Below are 21,901 nucleotides of genomic sequence, written 5' to 3'. Positions count from 1 at the left end.
AATTGCCTCTCTACATCCAAAGATGAGACAGGTAAACAACAGTTAATGGTCCAATTGCCTCTCTGCATTCAAAGATGAGACAGGCAGACAACAGTTAATGATCCAATTGCCTTTCTGCATCCAAAGATGAGACAGGCAGACAACAGTTAATGGTCCAATTGCCTCTCTGCATCCAAAGAAGAGACAGGCAAACAACAGTTAATGATCCAATTGCCTCTCTGCATCCAAAGATGAGACAGGCAAACAACAGTTAATGGTCCAATTGCCTCTGCATCCAAAGATGAGACAGGCAGACAACAGTTAATGGTCCAATTGGATATCTGCATCCAAAGATGAGACAGGCAGACAACAGTTTATGATCCAATTGCACATCTGCATCCAAAGATGAGACAGGTAGACAACAGTCAGTGATCCAATTGCCTCTGCATCTAAAGATGAGACAGGCAGACAACAGTTTATGATCCAATTGCACATCTGCATTCAAAGATGAGACAGGTAGGCAACAGTCAGTGATCCAGTTGCCTCTCTGCATCCAAAGATGAGACTGGCAAACAACAGTTAATGGTCCAATTTCCTCTCTGCATTCGAAGATGAGACAGGCAGACAACAGTTAATGATCCAATTGCCTTTCTGCATCCAAAGATGAGACAGGCAGACAACAGTTAATGATCCAATTGCATATCTGCATCCAAAGATGAGACAGGCAGACAACAGTTAATGATCCAATTGCACATCTGCATCCAAAGATGGGACAGGTAGGCAACAGTCAGTGATCCAATTGCCTCTCTGCATCCAAAGATGAGACAGGCAGACAACAGTCAGTGATCCAATTGCCTCTCTGCATCCAAAGATGAGACAGGCAGACAACAATTTATGATCCAATTGCACATCTGCATCCAAAGATGAGACAGGTAGGCAACAGTCAGTGATCCAATTGCCTCTGCATCCAAAGATGAGACAAGCAAACAACAGTTAATGGTCCAATTGCCTCTCTACATTCAAAGATGAGACAGGCAGACAACAGTTTATGATCCAATTGCCTCTCTGCATCCAAAGATGAGACAGGCAAACAACAGCTAATGGTCCAATTGCCTCTGCATTCAAAGATGAGACAGGCAGACAACAGTTAATGATCCAATTGCCCTTCTGCATCCAAAGATGAGACAGGCAGACAACAGTTAATGATCCAATTGCCTCTCTGCATCCAAAGATGAGACAGGTAGGCAACAGTTAATGGTCCAATTGCCTCTCTGCATTCAAAGATGAGACAGGCAGACAACCGTTAATGATCCAATAGCCTCTCTGCATCCAAAGATGAGACAGGCAAACAACAGTTAATGGTCCAATTGCCTCTCTGCATTCAAAGATGAGACAGGCAGACAACAGTTAATGATCCAATTGCCTTTCTGCATCCAAAGATGAGACAGACAGACAACAGTTAATGATCCAATTGCCTCTCTGCATCCAAAGATGAGACAGGCAAACAACAGTTAATGGTCCAATTGCCTCTCTGCATTCAAAGATGAGACAGGCAGACAACAGTTAATGATCCAATTGCCTTTCTGCATCCAAAGATGAGACAGGCCGACAACAGTTAATGATCCAATTGCCTCTCTGCATCCAAAGATGAGACAGGCAAACAATAGTTAATGGTCCAATTGCCTCTCTGCATTCAAAGATGAGACAGGCAGACAGTTAATGATCCAATTGCCTTTCTGCATCCAAAGATGAGACAGGCAGACAACAGTTAATGATCCAATTGCCTCTCTGAATCCAAAGATGAGACAGGCAAACAACAGTTAATGGTCCAGTTGCATCTGCATTCAAAGATAAGACAGGCAGACAACAGTTAATGATCCAATTGCCTCTATGCATCCAAAGATGAGACAGGCAAACAACAGTTAATGGTCCAATTGCCTCTCTGCATTCAAAGATGAGACAGGCAGACAACAGTTAATGATCCAATTGCGTTTCTGCATCCAAAGATGAGACAGGCAGACAACACTTAATGATCCAATTGCCTTTCTGCATCCAAAGATGAGACAGGCAGACAACAGTTAATGATCCAATTGCCTCTGCATCCAAAGATGAGACAGGTAGGCAACAGTTAATGGTCCAATTGCCTCTCTGCATTCAAAGATGAGACAGGCAGACAACAGTTAATGATCCAATTGCCTTTCTGCATTCAAAGATGAGACAGACAGACAGCAGTTAATGATCCAATTGCGTTTCTGCATCCGAAGATGAGACAGGCAAACAACAATTAATGGTTCAATTGCATATCAGCATTCAAAGATGAGACAGGCTAACAATAGGTAATGGTCCAATTGCTTTTCTGCGACCAAAAATGAGACTGGCAAACAACAGTTAATGATCCAATTGCCTCTCTGCATCCAAAAATGAGACAGACAGACAACAGTTAATTATCCAATTGCCTCTCTGCATCCAAAGATGTGACAGGCACTCAACAGTTAATGGTTCAATTGCATATCTGCATCCAAAAATGAGACAGGCAGACAACAGTTAATGATCGAATTGCCTCTCTGCATCCAAAGATGAGACAGGCAGACAACAGTTAATGATCCAATTGCCTCTCTGAATCCAAAGATGAGACAGGCAAACAACAGTTAATGGTCCAGTTGCCTCTGCATTCAAAGATAAGACAGGCAGACAACAGTTAATGATCCAATTGCCTCTATGCATCCAAAGATGAGACAGGCAAACAACAGTTAATGGTCCAATTGCCCCTCTGCATTCAAAGATGAGACAGGCAGACAACAGTTAATGATCCAATTGCCTTTCTGCATCCAAAGATGAGACAGGCAGACAACAGTTAATGATCCAATTGCCTCTATGCATCCAAAGATGAGACAGGCAGACTACAGTTTATGATCCAATTGCCTCTGCATCCAAAGATGAGACAGGTAGGCAACAGTTAATGGTCCAATTGCCTCTCTGCATTCAACGATGAGGCAGGCAGACAACAGTTAATGATCCAATTGCCTTTCTGCATTCAAAGATGAGACAGACAGACAGCAGTTGATGATCCAATTGCCTTTCTGCATCCAAAGATGAGACAGGCAAACAACAGTTAATGGTTCAATTGCATATCTGCATTCAAAGATGAGACAGGCAAACAATAGGTAATGGTCCAATTGCTTTTCTGCGACCAAAAATGAGACAGGCAGACAACAGTTAATGATCCAATTGCCTTTCTGCATCCAAAGATAAGACAGGCAATCAACAGTTAATGGTTCAATTGCATATCTGCATCCAAAAATGAGACAGGCAGACAACAGTTAATGATCGAATTGCCTCTCTGCATCCAAAGATGAGACAGGCAAACAACAGTTAATGGTTCAATTGCATATCTGCATCTAAAAATGAGACCGGCAGACAACAGTTAATGATCCAATTGCCTCTCTGCATCCAAAAATGAGACAGGCAGACAACAGTTAATGATCCAATTGCCTCTCTGCATCCAAAGATGAGACAGGCAAACAACAGTTAATGGTTCAATTGCATATCTGCATCCAAAAATGAGACAGGCAGACAACAGTTAATGATCCAATTGCCTTTCTGCATCCAAAGATGAGACAGGCAGACAACAGTTAATGGTTCAATTGCATTTCTGCATCCAAAAATGAGACAGGCAGACAACAGTTAATGATCCAATTGCCTTTCTGCATCCAAAGATGAGACAGGCAGACAACAGTTAATGGTTCAATTGCATTTCTGCATCCAAAAATGAGTCAGGCAGACAACAGTTAATGATTCAATTGCCTTTCTGCATCCAAAGATGAGATAGACAAACAACAGTTAATGGTCCAATTGCCTTTTTGCATCCAAAGATGAGACAGACAGACAGTAGTCAATGATCCAATTGCCTTTCTGTTCTTACATCCAAAGATGAGACAGGCAAACAACAGTTAATGATCCAATTGCACATCTACATCCAATGATGAGACAGGTAGGCAACAGTTAATGATCCAATTGCCTCTCTGCATCCAAAGATGAGACAGGCAAACAACAGTTAATGGTCCAGTTGCCTCTGCATTCAAAGATGAGACAGGCAGACAACAGTCAATGATCCAATTGCCTTTCTGCATCCAAAGATGAGACAGGCAGGCAACAGTTAATGATCCAATTGCCTCTCTGCATTCAAAGATGAGACAGGCAAACAACAGTTAATGGTCCAATTGCCTCTCTGCATTCAAAGATGAGACAGGCAGACAACAGTTAATGGTCCAATTGCCTTTCTGCATCCAAAGATGAGACAGACAAACAATAGTTAATTGTCCAATTGCTTTTCTGCGTCCAAAAATGAGACTGGCAAACAACAGTTAATGATCCAATTGTCTTTCTGCATTCAAAGATGAGACAGGCAGACAACAGGCAATGCTCCAATTGCCTTGCAAAGAGGAGACAAACAAATAGAAAATTTTACGTGTCTTGACACACGTGTGCTATCGGTGATATCAATATATACAATGCTGTTACATTAGTTTGTGTACGTGTTTGAGATACAAAACTCGTGTTTATGAAAACTGACAGAACTTTATTAAACAAACTGAAGAAGATAATTATGGGTAGACTTGCCAGGTTACATGTGTAGGCTAACTAGGGGTTCTTTAAGTTTATAAAATTTTTATCAATGTTAATGGCATTATGGCATACCATTGCGTTCTATGAAGATACCTATATGCCATAGTCTGATATGTTATGTTCCTTTACTTAACCAAATAATTTCTGGTTTAATTGGTTAGTGAATGTTGTGATAAATTAATTTTTCTCATATTTACTTTGATTGATTGATTGATTATTATTATTATTACTGAAGTGTATACCCCGCTCTTCTAATCTGTCACCACATTCTAAGTCATCATCTTTGTCCGGTATTGTTCAAACATTGTTTAATAATAGAGAAACAAATGTTAAATTTTGATGCAACGTAACTTTATAAATAACCCCTCCTTAATGAAATGACTGCTTTACCTTCTTTGCTTCTTTCTTTTCGTAAATTTTTGTCAAAAAGAGAATATATTTTTACTATCTTATATTTATCATTATTTGATTGCAACAAACAATGAAATTTTTTTCCTGGTAATGCGCATTTGCAATAGCCTCATAGCCTGCTGCTTTATCTCGAACCACTATAGGGTAGTCATTGCAAAGGCAAACCGAATCTCTCCTTTATTTATTTTCTTGTACAATTTGCTTGTTTACGACACTGTAAAGTAAAGTTCAAGGTTTCAATTAATATGATTGTATATGGTAAAAGTAAGAAACCTAATTACGGTAATAAGCAACGACAGTAATTGTAATAAATTTAAGCTTAGAAAGAAGCTTTGCACTTATGCATTTTGCGGTTGAGGCTTGAGAAATTAAAGAAGAGTTAATTTATGACAATACATTTGCTTCAGTGATATTTTTTAGAGCAAGAACTAATACGTTAAAACTAAATATTGTAAATAGACACAATGGAGGGAATGTAAACTGTATATTTTTTTAAATTGAGGAGGAAGATTTGATACATTTATTTTTGTTTTGGCAGGAATATAGAAAAGAAAGGAATAAAGTAATTGAGCTACAACAACCATACGAGGAAGACCCAAAGAAAATAGTAGGATTATTCTTATTTAGTGAAACAAATATAGAAAAGAAAAAAGAAGTATTGGGTCTTTTCGGTTTGAGTGCCTATCGAATTTTAATGTTTTTTTTTTATTCCAATGTATGTATTTTGATATGGAAAACCCAAAAATGATAACCATTTTGTGGAGAAATTATTTATTGATGGATGTGATAGGTAGTGGCTGTAAGGGGGGGGGTCGCAGGGGCTAGGCCTAGGTAGGGGTACAGGGCCCTAGGTTATGTGGTTGTATTAGGTTCGGTAGTGTCCCGAAAATCACTGTGGCCTTAAGGGGGGTCGTCCCTCCCCCTCCGGTAGGCCTAGGTAGGGATACAGGGCCCCTATGCTAGGTTAGGTGGGTTTTCTTAGGTTCAGTAGTGCCCTGAAAATCAAGAAAGCGTACAGAGAAATCGCAGCATTTCAGTAAGATATTGATTGATATAAGCCAATTTAAGTGTTAATAAATAATTTCTCCACAAAATGGTTATCATTTTAGGGTTTTCCACATCAAAATACATACTTTGGAATAAAAAAGACATTTAAATTCGATAGGCACTCAAACCGAAAAGATCCGAAGTATTAAACATAATGTGGAAGAAAAGACAAAACAGTACAAGAAGATAAGCATTAGAGGCGCCGTTGTAAAGGCTATGCCTCGCCCCGGAACCTGAACCCTGAACCTTCGCAAGTGTTTGTTATTGTTATTGACTAGATACAGAATTATACTTTGTGTGCTGTAGGTTATTGTGTTACTCATACTTAATCGACCCAAACTAACTATACAAGAAAAAATGGATGATCATATGCTAGATGACAGTGGTTTTCCATCGGAAAGTGATGCAGAGCATAAATACTTCAAGAAATATGTTGCTATTCTTCGCAGATGCAAAAGCATTCAGAAGGTGAGCCAATACCGCAGTTCATACTTTAGTATTATTATAGTTCCAGTCGGGACAACATTTTCTGATAAAAAGAATAAATTTACTGTTGGAATATTGTGTACATTTTTAGTTCATGATATGACTGTAGCCAACTTCTGAGTATTTGTTTTTATCTCGGACGAATCTAACTTCCCCTAACGTAATCAAGTGCTTAAGGTCTATACCCGACCGATCAGACTTTGTCTTTTCGGTACTCCCCCTCCCTTTTAACCTACTCTTGATACTGTTTCTCCAGTATTGGGGTCTTTGTATAATGATGGACAGGACTTCACATGTACTTAGAACACCACCTAACCTATTCAACAATCCGTGTCCTTGTCCACTTACCTAATGGGGCGGGGTGGCTAATGCCACCTGCGACTCCGTTGGTAATTTTGTATATTATTCCATGGTAATGTAACCTAGGAAAAAAACTACTGCTTCTTACAGAAAAAATTACGATCACTACAAAAATGACACTCGTTTCCGTTGCAAATGAATAGTTTCAGAAATATATATACATCTATATCCTACGATAATGGGGGACCCCCAGTGGGAACTCGGGGTTTTGGGTGGGGAAAACATACTGGGGAAACGATATATAATTGTTTTCCTATAGTAAATAACGTGAATTAAGCGAATTTGATGTTCATTTCAATCGGAAACAAACAGATCAACCAATTCGGATAACTTTAAGATGCACGGTGTCACTTCTCTTACGAACGAACGATAACATTAGCAACGTTACCAATAATACACAGTGTTACCAACGTTGACGTATGGTACACAGAGTTACCAACGGCACGTTGACATTACTAAAGATAGTAATGATAGATATTTCCATATATTAAATAATTTCTCCATATAAGTTTTACTCAATATGTAAAATGTACAAAAAGGGCACAGAACCTAACAAACCCTCCTAACCTAGCCTAGTAGTATGACAGGTCACAAAATAACATTTGATCTACCTCGGACGTTGGCAGCACTGGTTACTGTATTTTTTCATGACAATCTTTGCAACGGCGCCTCCAAAGTTTATTCAGATATACTGTTTTGTATTTTCCTCCAGTTATTATAATTTCAAGAAGGTAATGTATAGAGAAGAAAAGGCTTGTTTTACGTTTATATATCGATTCCCCATTATGTTTTCCCCACCCAAAACCCCGAGTTCCCACTGGGGGTCCCCCATTATTGGAGGATATAGATGTATATTTATTTCTGAAACTATAAATTTGCGACAGGAACGAGTGTCATTTTCGAAGAGAGCGTAATTTTTTCTATAAGAAACAGTAGTTTTTTTCCTAGGTTACATTACCATGGAATAATATACAATGAAACCACTCCGTTTACACTACCACATTCCTAGCAATAGGGTTGAAAATAAGAGAGTAATGGGTCAGGGCTGCCATCATACATACAACCTTTTGAAATATTGAACAATATAAATATCATTCAAAAGTTGATTAAGCACCTTGGTAAATGTATTGCTTACATAAACACCATCTCATGTAAATGTTGTGAAATATGGTTTACCAGATGCCCCATAAGCTCTCTACCAGTATCAAAACGTAGCAAAATCAATGAAAAAATTCAAACCAGTCATGCTGGGATTCTGCCAAACCTGACATTCCCTGACATCCTAAGGCAGTATTGAAAAGATCAGATGTATTTTCTTTGTAATACCATTCTGAATTTGTTATAGCCTAGAATCAAGGGAAATATAGTTTAGTCTTAGCTAAACTAGACAACCTGTGTAAAGGCCTGTTGCTGTCTACAAAATTGCAACATGTCGTTAACAAGGTTATGATGATGGCCTTGCCCCATTACTCCCTTATTTTCAACTCTATCGCTAAGAATACGGCAGTCTTAGAGGCCAGTGCTTCCTATTAGGTAAGAAGGTAAGGACATAGCTTGTAGATTAGGTTAGGTAGTGTAATATGCATGTGGGAGTGTCTGTCCGTTGTTATGCAAAGGCACTGCAATCTTAAAAAAGAAAAAAAGGCTAAAAAGGTGTAGTCCTGGCACTGTGTTTGGTTATCTAAATCTAATTTTGTCTCAATAATTACTTGTAATTTTTATGATTGAAGTATGGCAACACAGCATCCAAGTTGGGGTGTCAGACAACAACATGCAAAGGCCCTCACATTTTACTTCTGGATATCTAAGCATCCTAGTAGAATGGCAAGACTGAAGAAGCTTTTTTTACTTAAATAAAGTTTTGCAGTTACAGTATATGCACTGAACCAAAAATGGCAGCAAGATATGCATGAATGGCAATTTTGGCTTTACTGTATTGTTCTTGTTGACAATTAATCACAATATTAAAGCACAATGCTCAACATTGAACAGAATTCAATAAGCAGATTGGTTGAAACCTTAATCTATAAATGGCTGATAGAAGTCAAATAGTTAAGGTAACATCACAGCTCTGTGGTAATTTTCTCAATAATTCTTATTTGATTTGTAAATGAGTTGCTTCAGCCCCTCGTTTTGTTTAGTAGTCCAGAATTGGGTAGTTAAGATTTACTGCTGGCACCATGTTACACTCACAGTCCAAAACCCTTCAATTGATTGCTTGAAGGATTATATCTTTGAATTTCTTAGGTCATAAGATCCTAAGTTGCCATGCCCACAGCCTTGTGTTATTTGCAACACCTTATTTTTGCTATAGTATACAGTACTGTAATGACTACAACTTTAATTCAAGAAATACTTTAAAATTGTTACTTATGAGTTTCTTCCTTTCTACACTTTTCTTTGCTTGTAGTGTATTTGAAGCTCAAGTTAAACTAAAAAGTATACAAAAATTCTAAATGTATGCATCAATGACTTGAAAATGATGTGCAGGGCTTGACATGAGGTCCACTACTCAATAATTTTGCCTTCCCCTAGTAAAGTTCATGCTGCTTGCTATTTTCTAAGGCTTTGTACAGGCAAGTCCTTGTATGTCTCTTTTTTTTTTTTTGTCAAAAATACGGTTTGTTCGTACCCGTAATACAAATCTTCAACCTTTAATAGGAGCATGATGCCCACCCACCGAGTAGCGTAACCTTCATTTTATCTTTGGCTGAAGGAAAGTAAAGACGTACTTCTCGGTATCCTCATCTGCCTTATTTAATCTTTTGCTTTTCTTTCAGATTGAATAAATAGTCTTGCAGACCAACTCATGCGAGGGATATTAAAGGAAAAAGCCAAGGATATGCAATGTTTCCTGGTAACTGTAATTGTGTTATAGTTTTCCATGTAATCTGACTTTGTCCAACATACCTGTTCGTGTCAGACCGAATGTCTGTTACTGTTCTGTCCCTCTTGTGTGTGGCCGCACAACACCGTAAACCTAAGGAAGTCGGCTTTCCTTGGAGACGATGATGCTACTTTGGAAGAAGAATTCTTCCGCTGCCGAGTATAGAGGAGGAATGCTACCCTTCATCTTTCCATCAGTGTCTGTCGATTTTAGGAGGTGCTATGGACATATCGCCTACTTGTGTTGTTGTGGCATCTTCCCTGTAAAAGTGGTATCATTGGCCTGCGCGACTCCGGAGAAGACAAATTTTTGAAGAACAACAAATGGAAGATGACGTCGAAGAAGTTGAGGGCCAATCAATAGGAGTAACAGATACCTTCCGTTTCTTTCCCCGTGGGAGAGACAGTGCCGTACTAAGAGCACACTGCCAGTCGGTATGGAAGAGCGCTACCATTCTTTTCCTCCTTCTGGACTACTGTACTGTATCATTATTTTTTTTAACTTTTTAGAGAGTTGTCCCATAACGGGAAGAAACATCAGTAAGCACTGCTCCTGCTTGTAGTCGGTCTGTTGGCAGTCCCCACAAGAATTAATGTGCACAGGGAAGCCATGCGCAAGTTTTACCGGTTTGAATTGTACCACCTTCCACATGCATAGGCTCTACGTATAGTGAGGTCTTTCACTGTACAGTACTGACCATCAGACTTAACACGTGTAAGGACTCAATCCACGAGCACATCAGGATTTCATGCCCTGCATATATCCATGCACAGTGTCGCCACTTTCTTCACTTCAATGTGCATATCTTCTACATTTAAATTTTTCAATATTAAACTTACCCGATAATCATGTAGCTGTCAACTCCGTTGCCCGACAGAATTCTATGGAGGGATACGCCAGCTATCACAATACTAGAAGGGGGTGTACATACCAGCGCCACCTGTGGCCAGGTACTCAAGTACTTCTTGTTGACACCTCCTCAATTATTCCTCTGTCGTGCTTCCGGCAAGACGTTCTGGGATACGCTTATGTTCTTGGAGTATTTTCACGACTTTGGTGAAGTATTTCTCTTTGATTTCGGCTGTCGCTTTACTGGAAACTTCTATTTTAGCTTAGTTAGCTTTTGGAATTAATTTGATTAATTTTGGTGACGAAGAGAGTATGAACTCTCGTTCACCTTTCAATGGCCGACCCTTCCCTTAGACGGAAGTGTTGGTGTCTAAGAGAGTATAGACTCTCTTTCTTAATTTTGCTTAACAAAAGTTATAGATTTATTTTATATCTCTCCGCCTCTTATAGGCCTCTTCGATTAACTTCCTTTTATTATAAACTTATTAAAATTAATTTTTATATTTGTTTATATTCGACCTTCCTAATAGTAGGCGGTCTTTTCTTGGTACCGAAGTTAATTATCGTGAGTCCGTCATTTCGGTTTTACCTGTTAACATATTATGCTATTTTAAGGTCTTTGAAAGAATTTCTTTGATAGTCTCGTACTTTTTCAAAGTTGAACTAACGTTTTGTTTGTCTCGGCAGTTGTTGACGTTCAGAACGTTTCAACTTGCACTCTATCGTTACGATAGAGAAAGAATGTTCACGGTTTCACATTGCAGTAAGAGTAACCGTGTCTAGCGTTTTGTTCATTCTTTCTTAACTTAATGGTTTTGATCCTAATAAGGAACTTTTCTTTTTGGGAAATATTTCAGTTTTTTCCTTTAACAATAATATGTTTTAACGATATATATGATTGGGCTCTTCTCTCAGGTTCTAAGTCAAGAGAGAGAGAGAGAGAGATAGAGACGGAGGGAGAAAGAGGATAAACGTTTCCCTCAAGCCTGCCAGGCGTACGAGTAACGTCGTTATCGTTTTGCTCTTATCCCTAGTCTCTTTAGGGGAAGAAACTAAACGTTTCTAGAGTGATCTAGTGTTTAGTCTCTTTCCAGCCACTGAATTTTCTTTCATTAGATTTTTCTGTTACATTGTAATTCTGTTTTCGCAATTATTAACTTTTGAGAAGGATAGAATTGCGTGTTTCAGGTACAAACCACTTAAAGTTTCGAGTTCAGTGAAATAAGTGCAAACAGAAATCAAAGTGATAAGTGATTGATGTCAGTGTTATGCGTGAGGGTACTTTTGTGCGCGCCAGTCGTCCTCCCAGTCCGGGACCTCTTGCAAGCTCCCAAGCCCAGGGGAGAAGCAATGTCGAAGGACAAAAGGGTTCGGCAGGCCTTGATCGGCGCACAGAAGTATCCTCGGTGGTTGTGGGCGTGTCTTACCGAGACCGTCACTCCCACCCGCAGACGATTGAGCCCTTATTTTGCTCGTCTGCAGAAGAGATTTAGAGGAGAAAATAAAGGCAGAGTAACGCTGGTCTCAGGTCTCTAGACCTCTTAAACGTAAAGTCCAGACCTATGCCAGACGTACGAAGTAAAGTTCAACAACCCGGATGCAGTCATTGGGTTAGCTCTGACTCTCCTCAGTCATCATTTTGTCGGGCTGAGAGTGCGCCTACACTCCCCCCCCGCCTATGCTCGCTCCGCCTGATCGCAGTACCACCTGCCAGGCGTACGATGTTGTGGACTCTACTACAGTCCATGCAGCACAGCTTTCGGACCTGATGCGTGAGTGTCGTGCCGAGAGTGTTGCACCTCCTCCTCCTCCTGCACCGGTGGTGCACCAACCGCCTGCACCCGTTCAGCCTGTGCTGCACCCGCCTGCACCGGTGGTGCACCAACCGGCTGCACCCGTTCAGTCTGTGCTGCACCCGCCTGCACCGGTGGTGCACCAACCGGCTGCACCCGTTCAGCCTGTGCTGCACCCGCCTGCACTCGCTGCACCCAGTCGCAGCACCATCTGCCAGGCGTACGATGTTGTGGAGGCGTACGATGTTGTGGACTCTACTACAGTCCATGCAAGCACAGCTTTCGGATCTGTTGCGTGAATGTCGGGCTGAGAGTGTTGCACCTCCACCTGCACCCGTTCAGCCTGTGCTCAACCCGCCTGCACTCGCTGCACCCAGTCGCAGCACCTTCTGCCAGGCGTACGATGTTGAACCTCTTTCTGTGTTCGCTGTTCCCAGTGTTGTTCAGCCTCAGCCTTCTTTAAGGCAACCTTCGGTTTGGGATCAGGAGGATTACTCCACTCTTCCTCCTCCTCCCCTGGCTGCTCCACCGGTGGTGCAACTCTCGGTGGAGGTACAACCTCTTCCACCTGTGAGTCAGTCTCCTCAGCTGCTGCACCGAGCTCAACCCGTGCACCCTGTTCCTGCACCTCAGACACCTCTGCTTGCGGGAACTTTACCTTGTTCTGCGCAACCTCGGTCTCTTCACGCTCCACTCATTCCACAGGAACAGGAACTTTCTGCACCTTCCACTGTTGTTGTTCCAGCTCGTTCTGACTCTGCTGTTCAGCATACCTTACCTCCATTTTCAAACCATGGCAAAAATATGAATCATGAGTTATGAATGTAAGGTAAACATTATGTTGATTTTTAAACCCCATGCAAGCATGCATAAAGCACTCTAGCACTGGTCATGGAATTTCTAAGAATGTTAAACGCCATGCACACGCTCTGCTTTCCTTACAGCAGGCTCTGCTTACTACATGCTCAGCATTCAGCATGCTCTGCATTCAGCATGCTCTGCATACAACATGCTCTGCATACAGCATGCTCTGCATTCAGCATGCTCTGCATACAACATGCTCTACATACAGCATGCTCTGCATACAGCATACTCTGCATTCATCATGCTCTGCATACCTTACCGCATGCTTCTCAACATATCTTGGGTTGTTGCCAACTCACTAGACTGTCAAGCAGTTTCATAACGTTGCCTTCTAGTCTGCTGCTTTTGCACCAGTGAACCCTCACTCAGAGAACTTAGCTTTTCTAGGATAAGGTCCCTGTAGATGAGAAAGTTCTTTTCTCCCTCCTTCTGATATTCCCTTGAGGACTCTGTCATTTGGAGGGAGCCTTTAGCTGCATAACCTCTTATGGACTTTTATTTAAGCATTACATGCTTACAGGGAAGGTAATGGTTCCACTTCAGCCGCTAATCCCGTCTGTTACCACACCTGCTCCCATAGACCTTGAGCTGTGTTGCATGACATGCAGTCCAAGCTTAGTCCTTGTTAGAGGATTTTTTGTTTACGGAGTCAATGTGTCACGGGGAAGACGTTCAACAACCAACAGAAGGGACTTGTTGTGACGCAGTGCGGCAACCTCAGCAACCCGTTAAGGAGTTGTCTGTACGACCCAGATAGTCTAGACAGATTCGGGTTGTCACTGTACTTCCTCGCTTGCCCATGATTGACAGTTTACAGACTGTGCAGCAGTATCATGATCTTGTGTCCGGCTCCGTCAGACGACTGGCTTTTAAGAGCTCCCACAAGTCGTCGCTGTCTGGAGATTTTCAAATGGACTATGGATCTGACCAAGGAACTGGGCCTCCTGGTCAATTTTGAGGAGTCTCAGCTCGTTCCATCCCAGACCATTGTTTCCTTGGGTATGGATCTTCAGAGTCGAGCTTTTCGGACTTGTCCGTCGGCCCCAAGGATCTTCCAAGCCCTAGAATGCATCCAGAGCATGCTGAGAAGGAACCGATGCTTAGTCAGGCAGGGGATGAGTCTAACAGGGACACTTTCATCGCTGGCCCTGTTCATCGAGTTAGGGAGACTTCACCTCCGCCCCCTTCAGTATCATCTAGCTGCTCACTGGATAAAGGACTTGACGCTAGAGACGGGCTCAGTTCCTGTTTCCGAAGAGATGAGGTCTACTCTAACGTGGTGGAAGAACAGCATTCTTCTCAAGGAAGGTCTACCTTTGGCTGTTCAGACCCCCGACCACCGTCTCTTCTCGGACGCATCGGACACGGGCTGGGGTGCGACACTGGACGGACAGGAATGCTCGGGAACATGGAATCAGGAGCAAAGGACACTTCACATCTATTGCAAGGAGTTGTTGGCAGTTCATCTGGCCTTGATAAACTTCAAGTCCCTCCAGCTTAACAAGGTGGTGGAGGTGAACTCCGACTACACCACAGCCTTGGCTTACATCTCCAAGCAGAGAGGGACTCATTCGAGGAAGTTGTTCAAGTTCGCAAGGGACCTCCTCATTTGGTCAAAGATCGAAAGCTCACGCTGGTAACGAGGCTCATTCAGGGCGATATGAATGTCATGGCAGATCGCCTCAGCCGTAAGGGTCAGGCCTTCCCCACAGAGTGGACCCTTCACAAGAATGTTTGCAGCAGACTTTGGGCCCTGTGGGGTCAGCCAACCATAGTTCTATTCGCTACCTCGATGACCAAGAAGCTCCTCTTGTATTGTTCTCCGATTCCAGACCCAGCAGCAGTTCGCGTGGATGCCTTTCTGCTGGATTGGTCCCATCTCAACCTGTATGCATTCCCGCCGTTCAAGATTGTCAACAGGGTACTTCAGAAGTTCGCCTCTCACAAAGGGACACGGTTGACGTTGGTTGCTCCCCTCTGACCCGCGAGAGAAGGGTTCACCGAGGTACTGCAATGACTGGTCGACGTTCCCAGGACTCTTCCTCCTAGAGTGGACCTTCTGCGTCAACCTCACGTAAAGAAGGTACACCCAAACCTCCACGCTCTTCGTCTGACTGCCTTCAGACTATCGAAAGTCTCTCAAGAACTAGAGGCTTTTCGAAGGAGGCAGCCAGAACGATTGCCAGAGCAAGGACGATATCCACTCTCAGAGTCTATCAGTCTTAATGGGAAGTCTTCCGAAGCTGGTGCAAGGCCAATGCAGTTTTCCTCAACCAGTACCACTGTAACCCAGATTGCTGACTTCCTGTTACATCTAAGGAACGTAAAATCCCTATCAGCTCCTACGATCAAGGGTTACAGAAGTATGTTGGCAGCGGTTTTCCGCCACAGAGGCTTGGATCTTTCCTCCAACAAAGATCTACAGGACCTCCTTAGGTCTGTTGAGACCTCAAAGGAACGTCGGTTGTCCACTCCAGGCTGGAATCTAGACGTGGTCCTAAGGTTCCTAATGTCATCAGGATTTGAACCGTTCCAATCAGCCTCTTTTAAGGACCTCACATTAGAAACTCTTTTCCTCGTGTGCTTAGCAACAGGTAAAAGAGTAAGTGAGATCCACGCCTTCAGCAGGAACATAGGTTTCACATCTGAAACGGCTACATGTTCCTTGCGGCTCGGTTTTTTTGGCTAAAACGAGCTTCCTTCCCGTCCTTACCCTAAGTCGTTCGAGATCCCAAGCCTGTCCAACATGGTGGGGAACGAACTAGAGAGAGTACTTTGCCCTGTTAGAGCTCTTAAGTACTATCTAAGAAGGTCAAAACCATTACGAGGACAATCAGAAGCCTTATGGTGTGCTATCAAGAAGCCTTCTCTACCAATGTCTAAGAACTCAGTTTCTTACTACATCAGGCTTCTGATTAGAGAAGCAAATTCTCATCTGAAGGAAGAAGACCTTGCTTTGCTGAAGGTAAGGACACATGAAGTGAGAGCTGTGGCTACTTCAGTGGCCTTCAAACAAAACCGTTCTCTGCAGAGTGTTATGGATGCAACCTATTGGAGAAGCAAGTCAGTGTTCGCATCATTCTATCTCAAAGATGTCCAGTCTCTTTACGAGTACTGCTACACCCTGGGTCCATTCGTAGCAACGAATGCAGTAGTAGGCGAGGGCTCAGCCACTACATTCCCATAATTCCATAACTTTTTAACCTTTCTCTTGAATACTTTTTATGGGTTGTTCGGTCGGCTAAGAAGCCTTCCACATCCTTGTTGATTTGGCGGGTGGTCAATTCTTTCTTGAGAAGCGCCGAGGTTAAAGGTTGTGATGAGGTCCTTTAGTATGGGTTGCAGCCCTGTATACTTTAGCACCTTTGGGTTGATTCAGCCTCCAAGAGGAACGCTGCGCTCAGTAAGGAAGACGAACTTAAAAAAGAGACAGAGTAACGGTTCAATTCGACTTCCTTACCAGGTACTTATTATTTCATTGTTATTTGAGATAACTGTTATATGAAATATGGGATACTTAGCTATCCTTTAATCTTGTACACTGGTTTTCACCCACCCCCCTGGGTGTGAATCAGCTACATGATTATCGGGTAAGTTTAATATTGAAAAATGTTATTTTCATTAGTAAAATAAATTTTTGAATATACTTACCCGATAATCATGATTTAATTGACCCTCCCTTCCTCCCCATAGAGAACCAGTGGGACCGAGGAATAATTGAGGAGGTGTCAACAAGAAGTACTTGAGTACCTGGCCACAGGTGGCGCTGGTATGTACACCCCCTTCTAGTATTGTGATAGCTGGCGTATCCCTCCATAGAATTCTGTCGGGCAACGGAGTTGACAGCTACATGATTATCGGGTAAGTATATTCAAAAATTTATTTTACTAATGAAAATAACATGTTTAAATACCTCTCATAAATGGCAAAGGCAAGGGACAGTGATATTGTCCAACAAGCAATGTAGTACCCTAGAGACTGACCATATATACATATGGACAGTCCAAAGCCCCCTCTCCACCTAAACTAGGGCCAGGGAGGAGTAGGTAATGGCTGCTGATGACTCGTCAGGTAGACCTATAGGCTCCCCCAAACCCTCCATCCAAGGTTAGTGAGATTGCAAACACTTAAGTAACTATCAAGTTTGAGCAGGACTTGAACTCCAGTCCGGCAAAATTCCATGCACGTGGTCTCCACGTTTCTAACCTCCATGTGCACAAGCTCTTCATACGATCTTTCATGTATTTCATGTCACGAGTGTAAGGACTCAATGCATGCGTATAACAGAATCCCACCTGCACAGTCTCTGACCATGCTGTCTTTCTCATGTATGAGCAATGTCGTCACACATACATTGTCGGGCAGTACAGCCTTTCATGTTTACACATAAGGTCTCTGACAGTGTTGCTTTTCATGTGAAAGCGCAAGGTCTCTACTTGTACGAGCTTCATGACCATGAACAACCACACCCATGATCATCCACCCCTACTGATCAACCACACGCTTGAATACCACAAAAACAATGGTCTAAGCCCATGATCATCCAATCGTGCAATGGTTCACGTCCCACGATTATTAGCGAGCTTTATGAGTACGATCACCATTATGATTTCCACAGGCTAAGGGTACACTTATTACATTTCAGATTGCTTCTGATGTTCAAACATTCCATCACTACTTGAGCAGTCTCGGTGTGACCAGTCACTACTGTACTGTACATGATTGGTCTTCTCGTTTCACCCAGGTGAGTGACGAGACTACCCCAAACCAATATATCCCAGGTGTACTGTACATACATACCGTACCAGGAATGTATCTACTTTGCCGAGCCAAGTTACAAGAACACCCCGGACTGATAACTCTCTGCGTGCACATGGGAGGCAAGTTGCGTACTGGGAAAGTATCTACAAGGTACTAGGGAGGACGACCCTAGTACATTCTTGTCTCGTGTGTGAAGCGAGGGGTTGTATATCTGGAACGTTTCCTTCCTCGAGAATACGTTTCGGTACAGGGTTTGTGATTTACTGCGTTTTTCAGACTACTCGATTGAACACCTCACGCCTGTTCTTCATTGACTTTCAGATCACAGAACATCTGACATCAGCTTTGTTGTAGCATACCTAGTACATGATACCTATAGAAGAATAACCTATGATTGTTTCCATTGCTTGTACTCCTTATAAGGTCTTTCTTTGATGAGCATTTAAGTTTCCCTGTGCCCTTTTCCTTGGTAGTGTATTTTGTTTTTATGGGAACATTCCGTATGTGTTCACTCCGGGCAAGACAAGTCTCTTCGTGCTTGTTCACATTCATCATATCCCACAGGATTGGCCGCAATTGGGAACCGGAACCGTGCGACAGGTAGTTGCGATCAGGAAATATTCGACAGGTACCTGTGATCAGGAACCATGTGACAGGTAGCTGCGATCGGGAGCCATACAATCGATTGCCATGATTGGTAACTGTACACTCAGTAGCCATGTTCAGGAACCATGTGACAGTAAGCTGCAATCTCGAGTCATACAATCGGCCACGTTGTGGCAATCATGCAATAGGCAACCTTGAACGAGAACATTGTGATTTGGAGCCGTACAATCGACCTCTAAGATTGGTAATCATGCAATCTGGAATCACACAATTGGCATTGGCAATCGGGAACCACATGATAGGGAATCACACAATCAGGTCCACATGATTGAGAACCACGCGATCGTGAACCACATGCTCGGAACTTACACTTGTTTTTGAGGTGATCGATACCTTGAAGTCACCAGGTAACTAGTTTATCTGTTCCCATTACATGTTCCTTCTCAGTGTTCTTACAGCCCCGAAGTGAAGGAGAAAGCTGTCATCAAAGTACGGGACGACTAATCTGGCAGAATTTTTCAAGACTTCAACCTATTCCTCTGTACAGTTTCATGGGAGGAGCAGTACTGTACCCAAACCCAATTTCAGTGCGAGGTACTATACTGCATCCCATGCTCCTGCTACCTATGATTGTTCTCACACAAGATCATACGCAACCACAGCTGGTCAGGACATGGGTAGTTGCCCGAATCTCTCTCCTGTCTTGCAAGTTCCGGAGACGTTTCAGTAATACTATCGTTTGAAATCTCCCTACAGGCTGATACTGCTCCTCAATCCAGATCTTCCCATACTTGAAGTCCAAACCATGACTGAGTTTTCCCAGACGGAAAGATTTTTCAACTCGGTTGCGCAATAAGGGTGGGAACAGGTAAAGTCAAAAATCTGTTCTCGGCACTTGTATAAGCACCGAGATGCTACATCGTGTACACGTGGTTGTCGCCAAGAATCCTCTCCAACCACACTTGCAGAGACATGATAACTCGATGACAACCTTATTATTTCACGCTTTGTGGATGAAGGTAATCTAGCATATCCTCTGAACGAAAAGGTTTTAGCAAGGAACTGCGTAAAAAGTCTGGATATCTCAGCAAGTCAGTAGAGTAGGAGCTACTCTAACCCTCAAGAGGAACTTGGCAGTAGGGTAAGTGCTGGAGGAAAGAGACTGGAATTGCCAGACAACCTTCACAATCCATTACCAAAAGGAATGTACTCACAAGTCCTTCAACGCATTCTCCCTGGGACCTCTGTGGTAGCTGCTCAGTATGTGATGTAGCATTTTTAGACTCCATATATGACAAGATGTATCATGTCTATAATAACAGTTGTGACGTCAGTCTAAGGTAATAGCGACAATATTAGGCCTATTTCCTCGTTTCTCCCCCACTTTGGGGGCAGCGGTCAACTTGTTATGTTGCTGGAATTGAGGCAGATGCAGGTATGCTACCATATCTAGCACTGAATTATTACTCTTTATTAGGCTTGGCATTATATTCTGACAAGATATCCCTGTAAGAATGAGGGGTCCTTCCTTTACTACTTGCCGAAGTATAGAAGCCCAGTCTATCACCTAAACACTTTTAAGACAATAGATGTGGATGGAAGTCAGCATCCCGGGAAAGTCTCCTATTAAAGAATAAGCGTTTGTTTCCATGTAGGAACAAATCCCAAATTTTGAATATAATATGTATTTTTCTAAAGATCACTTGGGAGAGATAAGGTTCCCAGCTGCAACTGTTGGGTATTTAAGAGCCTGTAAGTTCTTTAGATAGTGACGTTTGAAGACCATAGGAGATTTCCAACCCGTGTACATTTTAAGGTCATCAAAGTCCATATTCTGGAAATAATTGATGGAGGTAGCTACGGACCGGATATCATGAGCATGGGGAAATGATCCCGGATTGGCTTGTTTAATGAAGTATAGGATCTGTTGCCTAATACCATGTATGGAAATGGTACCTCCTTGTTCTCTGATAAACAAGGGGCCAGACGATCGGGTAGCAGTCCTGGCTAAAAAGGCCCTGAGAGTGGTGACCGGACATAGAGAAGTATCTTGGAGAAGAGGAATAATCTTCCAAGGGGACCACCTATTTTGGGGGTCCTCGTTTTTAGCTAGTACTTCACCTGAAGGGAGGAAATCCATGTTTTCTGAGTTTCGTGAGAGAGCTGCTAGTTCTGAGATTCTAGAACCCGAGGCCAAAGCTGTTAGAAATAAAGTCTTCCTAAGAAGAGTGATATAGGAGCAGGATTCGTTGTCCGTGTCGGAGGCCAGTTTGAGGACATCATTTAGAGACCAAGAGACCTTTTGTGGACGAACCAAAGGTCGAAGCCTAGCGCATGCTTTTGGAATAGACGAGAAATAAGACTCTGCCAGGTTAATGTTAAACCCAACCAGGAAGACTTTCCTCAGAGCTGACTTAATGGTGGTTATAGTGTTAGCTGCTAGGCCTTTGTCAAATATGGACCTAAAGAAGGAGATGGCTAAATTAGGAGTCATAACCGAATGGTCTGAAGTCCTTAAGAAATCTGCTAGTTTCTTAACTGCCGAACCATATTGGCGAATCGTAGAGTCCCTTTTGTCTGATTCTATAAAGAGGACATTATCTGGGTCGATGTTTGCGGCCCTACGCGCCGCAAACTTCATGAAATCCACAAAGTTAGGGTTTTGGCTTGAGGAATCTGACACAGTCCGAGTTTGGACCACTTGGGTCAGTCTGGGGAATGGGATCCGGAAGGGACGGAGTTTCAACTCGAGGAGGAGAGGAAACCAACTGCTCTTTGGCCAGTGAGGTGCCACTAAAGCCACTGCCCCGTTGAAGGAGCGGAGTTTGTGCAAGACTTTCAGTAGAAGATTCACTGGAGGGAATAAGTAGATCTTCTGCCAATGGTTCCAATCCAGGGTTAATGCATCCATGGCATAAGCCTGAGGGTCCAGGTTCGGTGTCACATAACATGGGAGTTTGTGATTGAGTCGGGTCGCGAATAGATCTACCTGGAGACCTGGAACCAGCCTGAGTATCCACTGGAAGGAGCGCATGTCCAGGGACCACTCCGATTTCAGTGGGCTCGTCCTGGATAATGAGTCTGCTGTCACATTCTAGACTCCTGCTAGGTGAGTTGCTGACAGGAACCAGTCTTTGTCGGCTGCCAAGGCGAAGATAGTGACCAGGATCTGTTCAGGTTGGGTGATTTGGACCCCCCCCCTGTTGAGGCAGTGGACTACGGCCGTGCTGTC

At 42.8% G+C, this 21,901-nt stretch overlaps 1 protein-coding gene across 2 annotated transcripts in view; it reads left to right on the top strand.

Annotated features, from left to right (window-relative positions):
* The first annotated feature begins 6,286 nt into the window (after positions 1-6,286).
* LOC137658313 (uncharacterized) overlaps positions 6,287-21,901 on the top strand; it is a 65,959-nt gene continuing 50,344 nt past the window's right edge. Inside the window, exon 1 of one of the 2 annotated variants that reach the window (XM_068392994.1) lies at positions 6,287-6,531. In XM_068392994.1, the coding sequence (XP_068249095.1) occupies positions 6,421-6,531 (111 nt within the window). In that variant the 5' untranslated portion in view covers positions 6,287-6,420. The remainder of the gene's footprint in view (positions 6,532-21,901) is intronic. The other variant, XM_068392986.1, reaches the window with a different exon arrangement.

This window comes from Palaemon carinicauda, chromosome 1 (genome assembly GCF_036898095.1).
Source record: "Palaemon carinicauda isolate YSFRI2023 chromosome 1, ASM3689809v2, whole genome shotgun sequence".
Lineage (NCBI taxonomy): Eukaryota > Metazoa > Arthropoda > Malacostraca > Decapoda > Palaemonidae > Palaemon > Palaemon carinicauda.
This window is presented reverse-complemented; position numbering and strand designations above follow the sequence as displayed.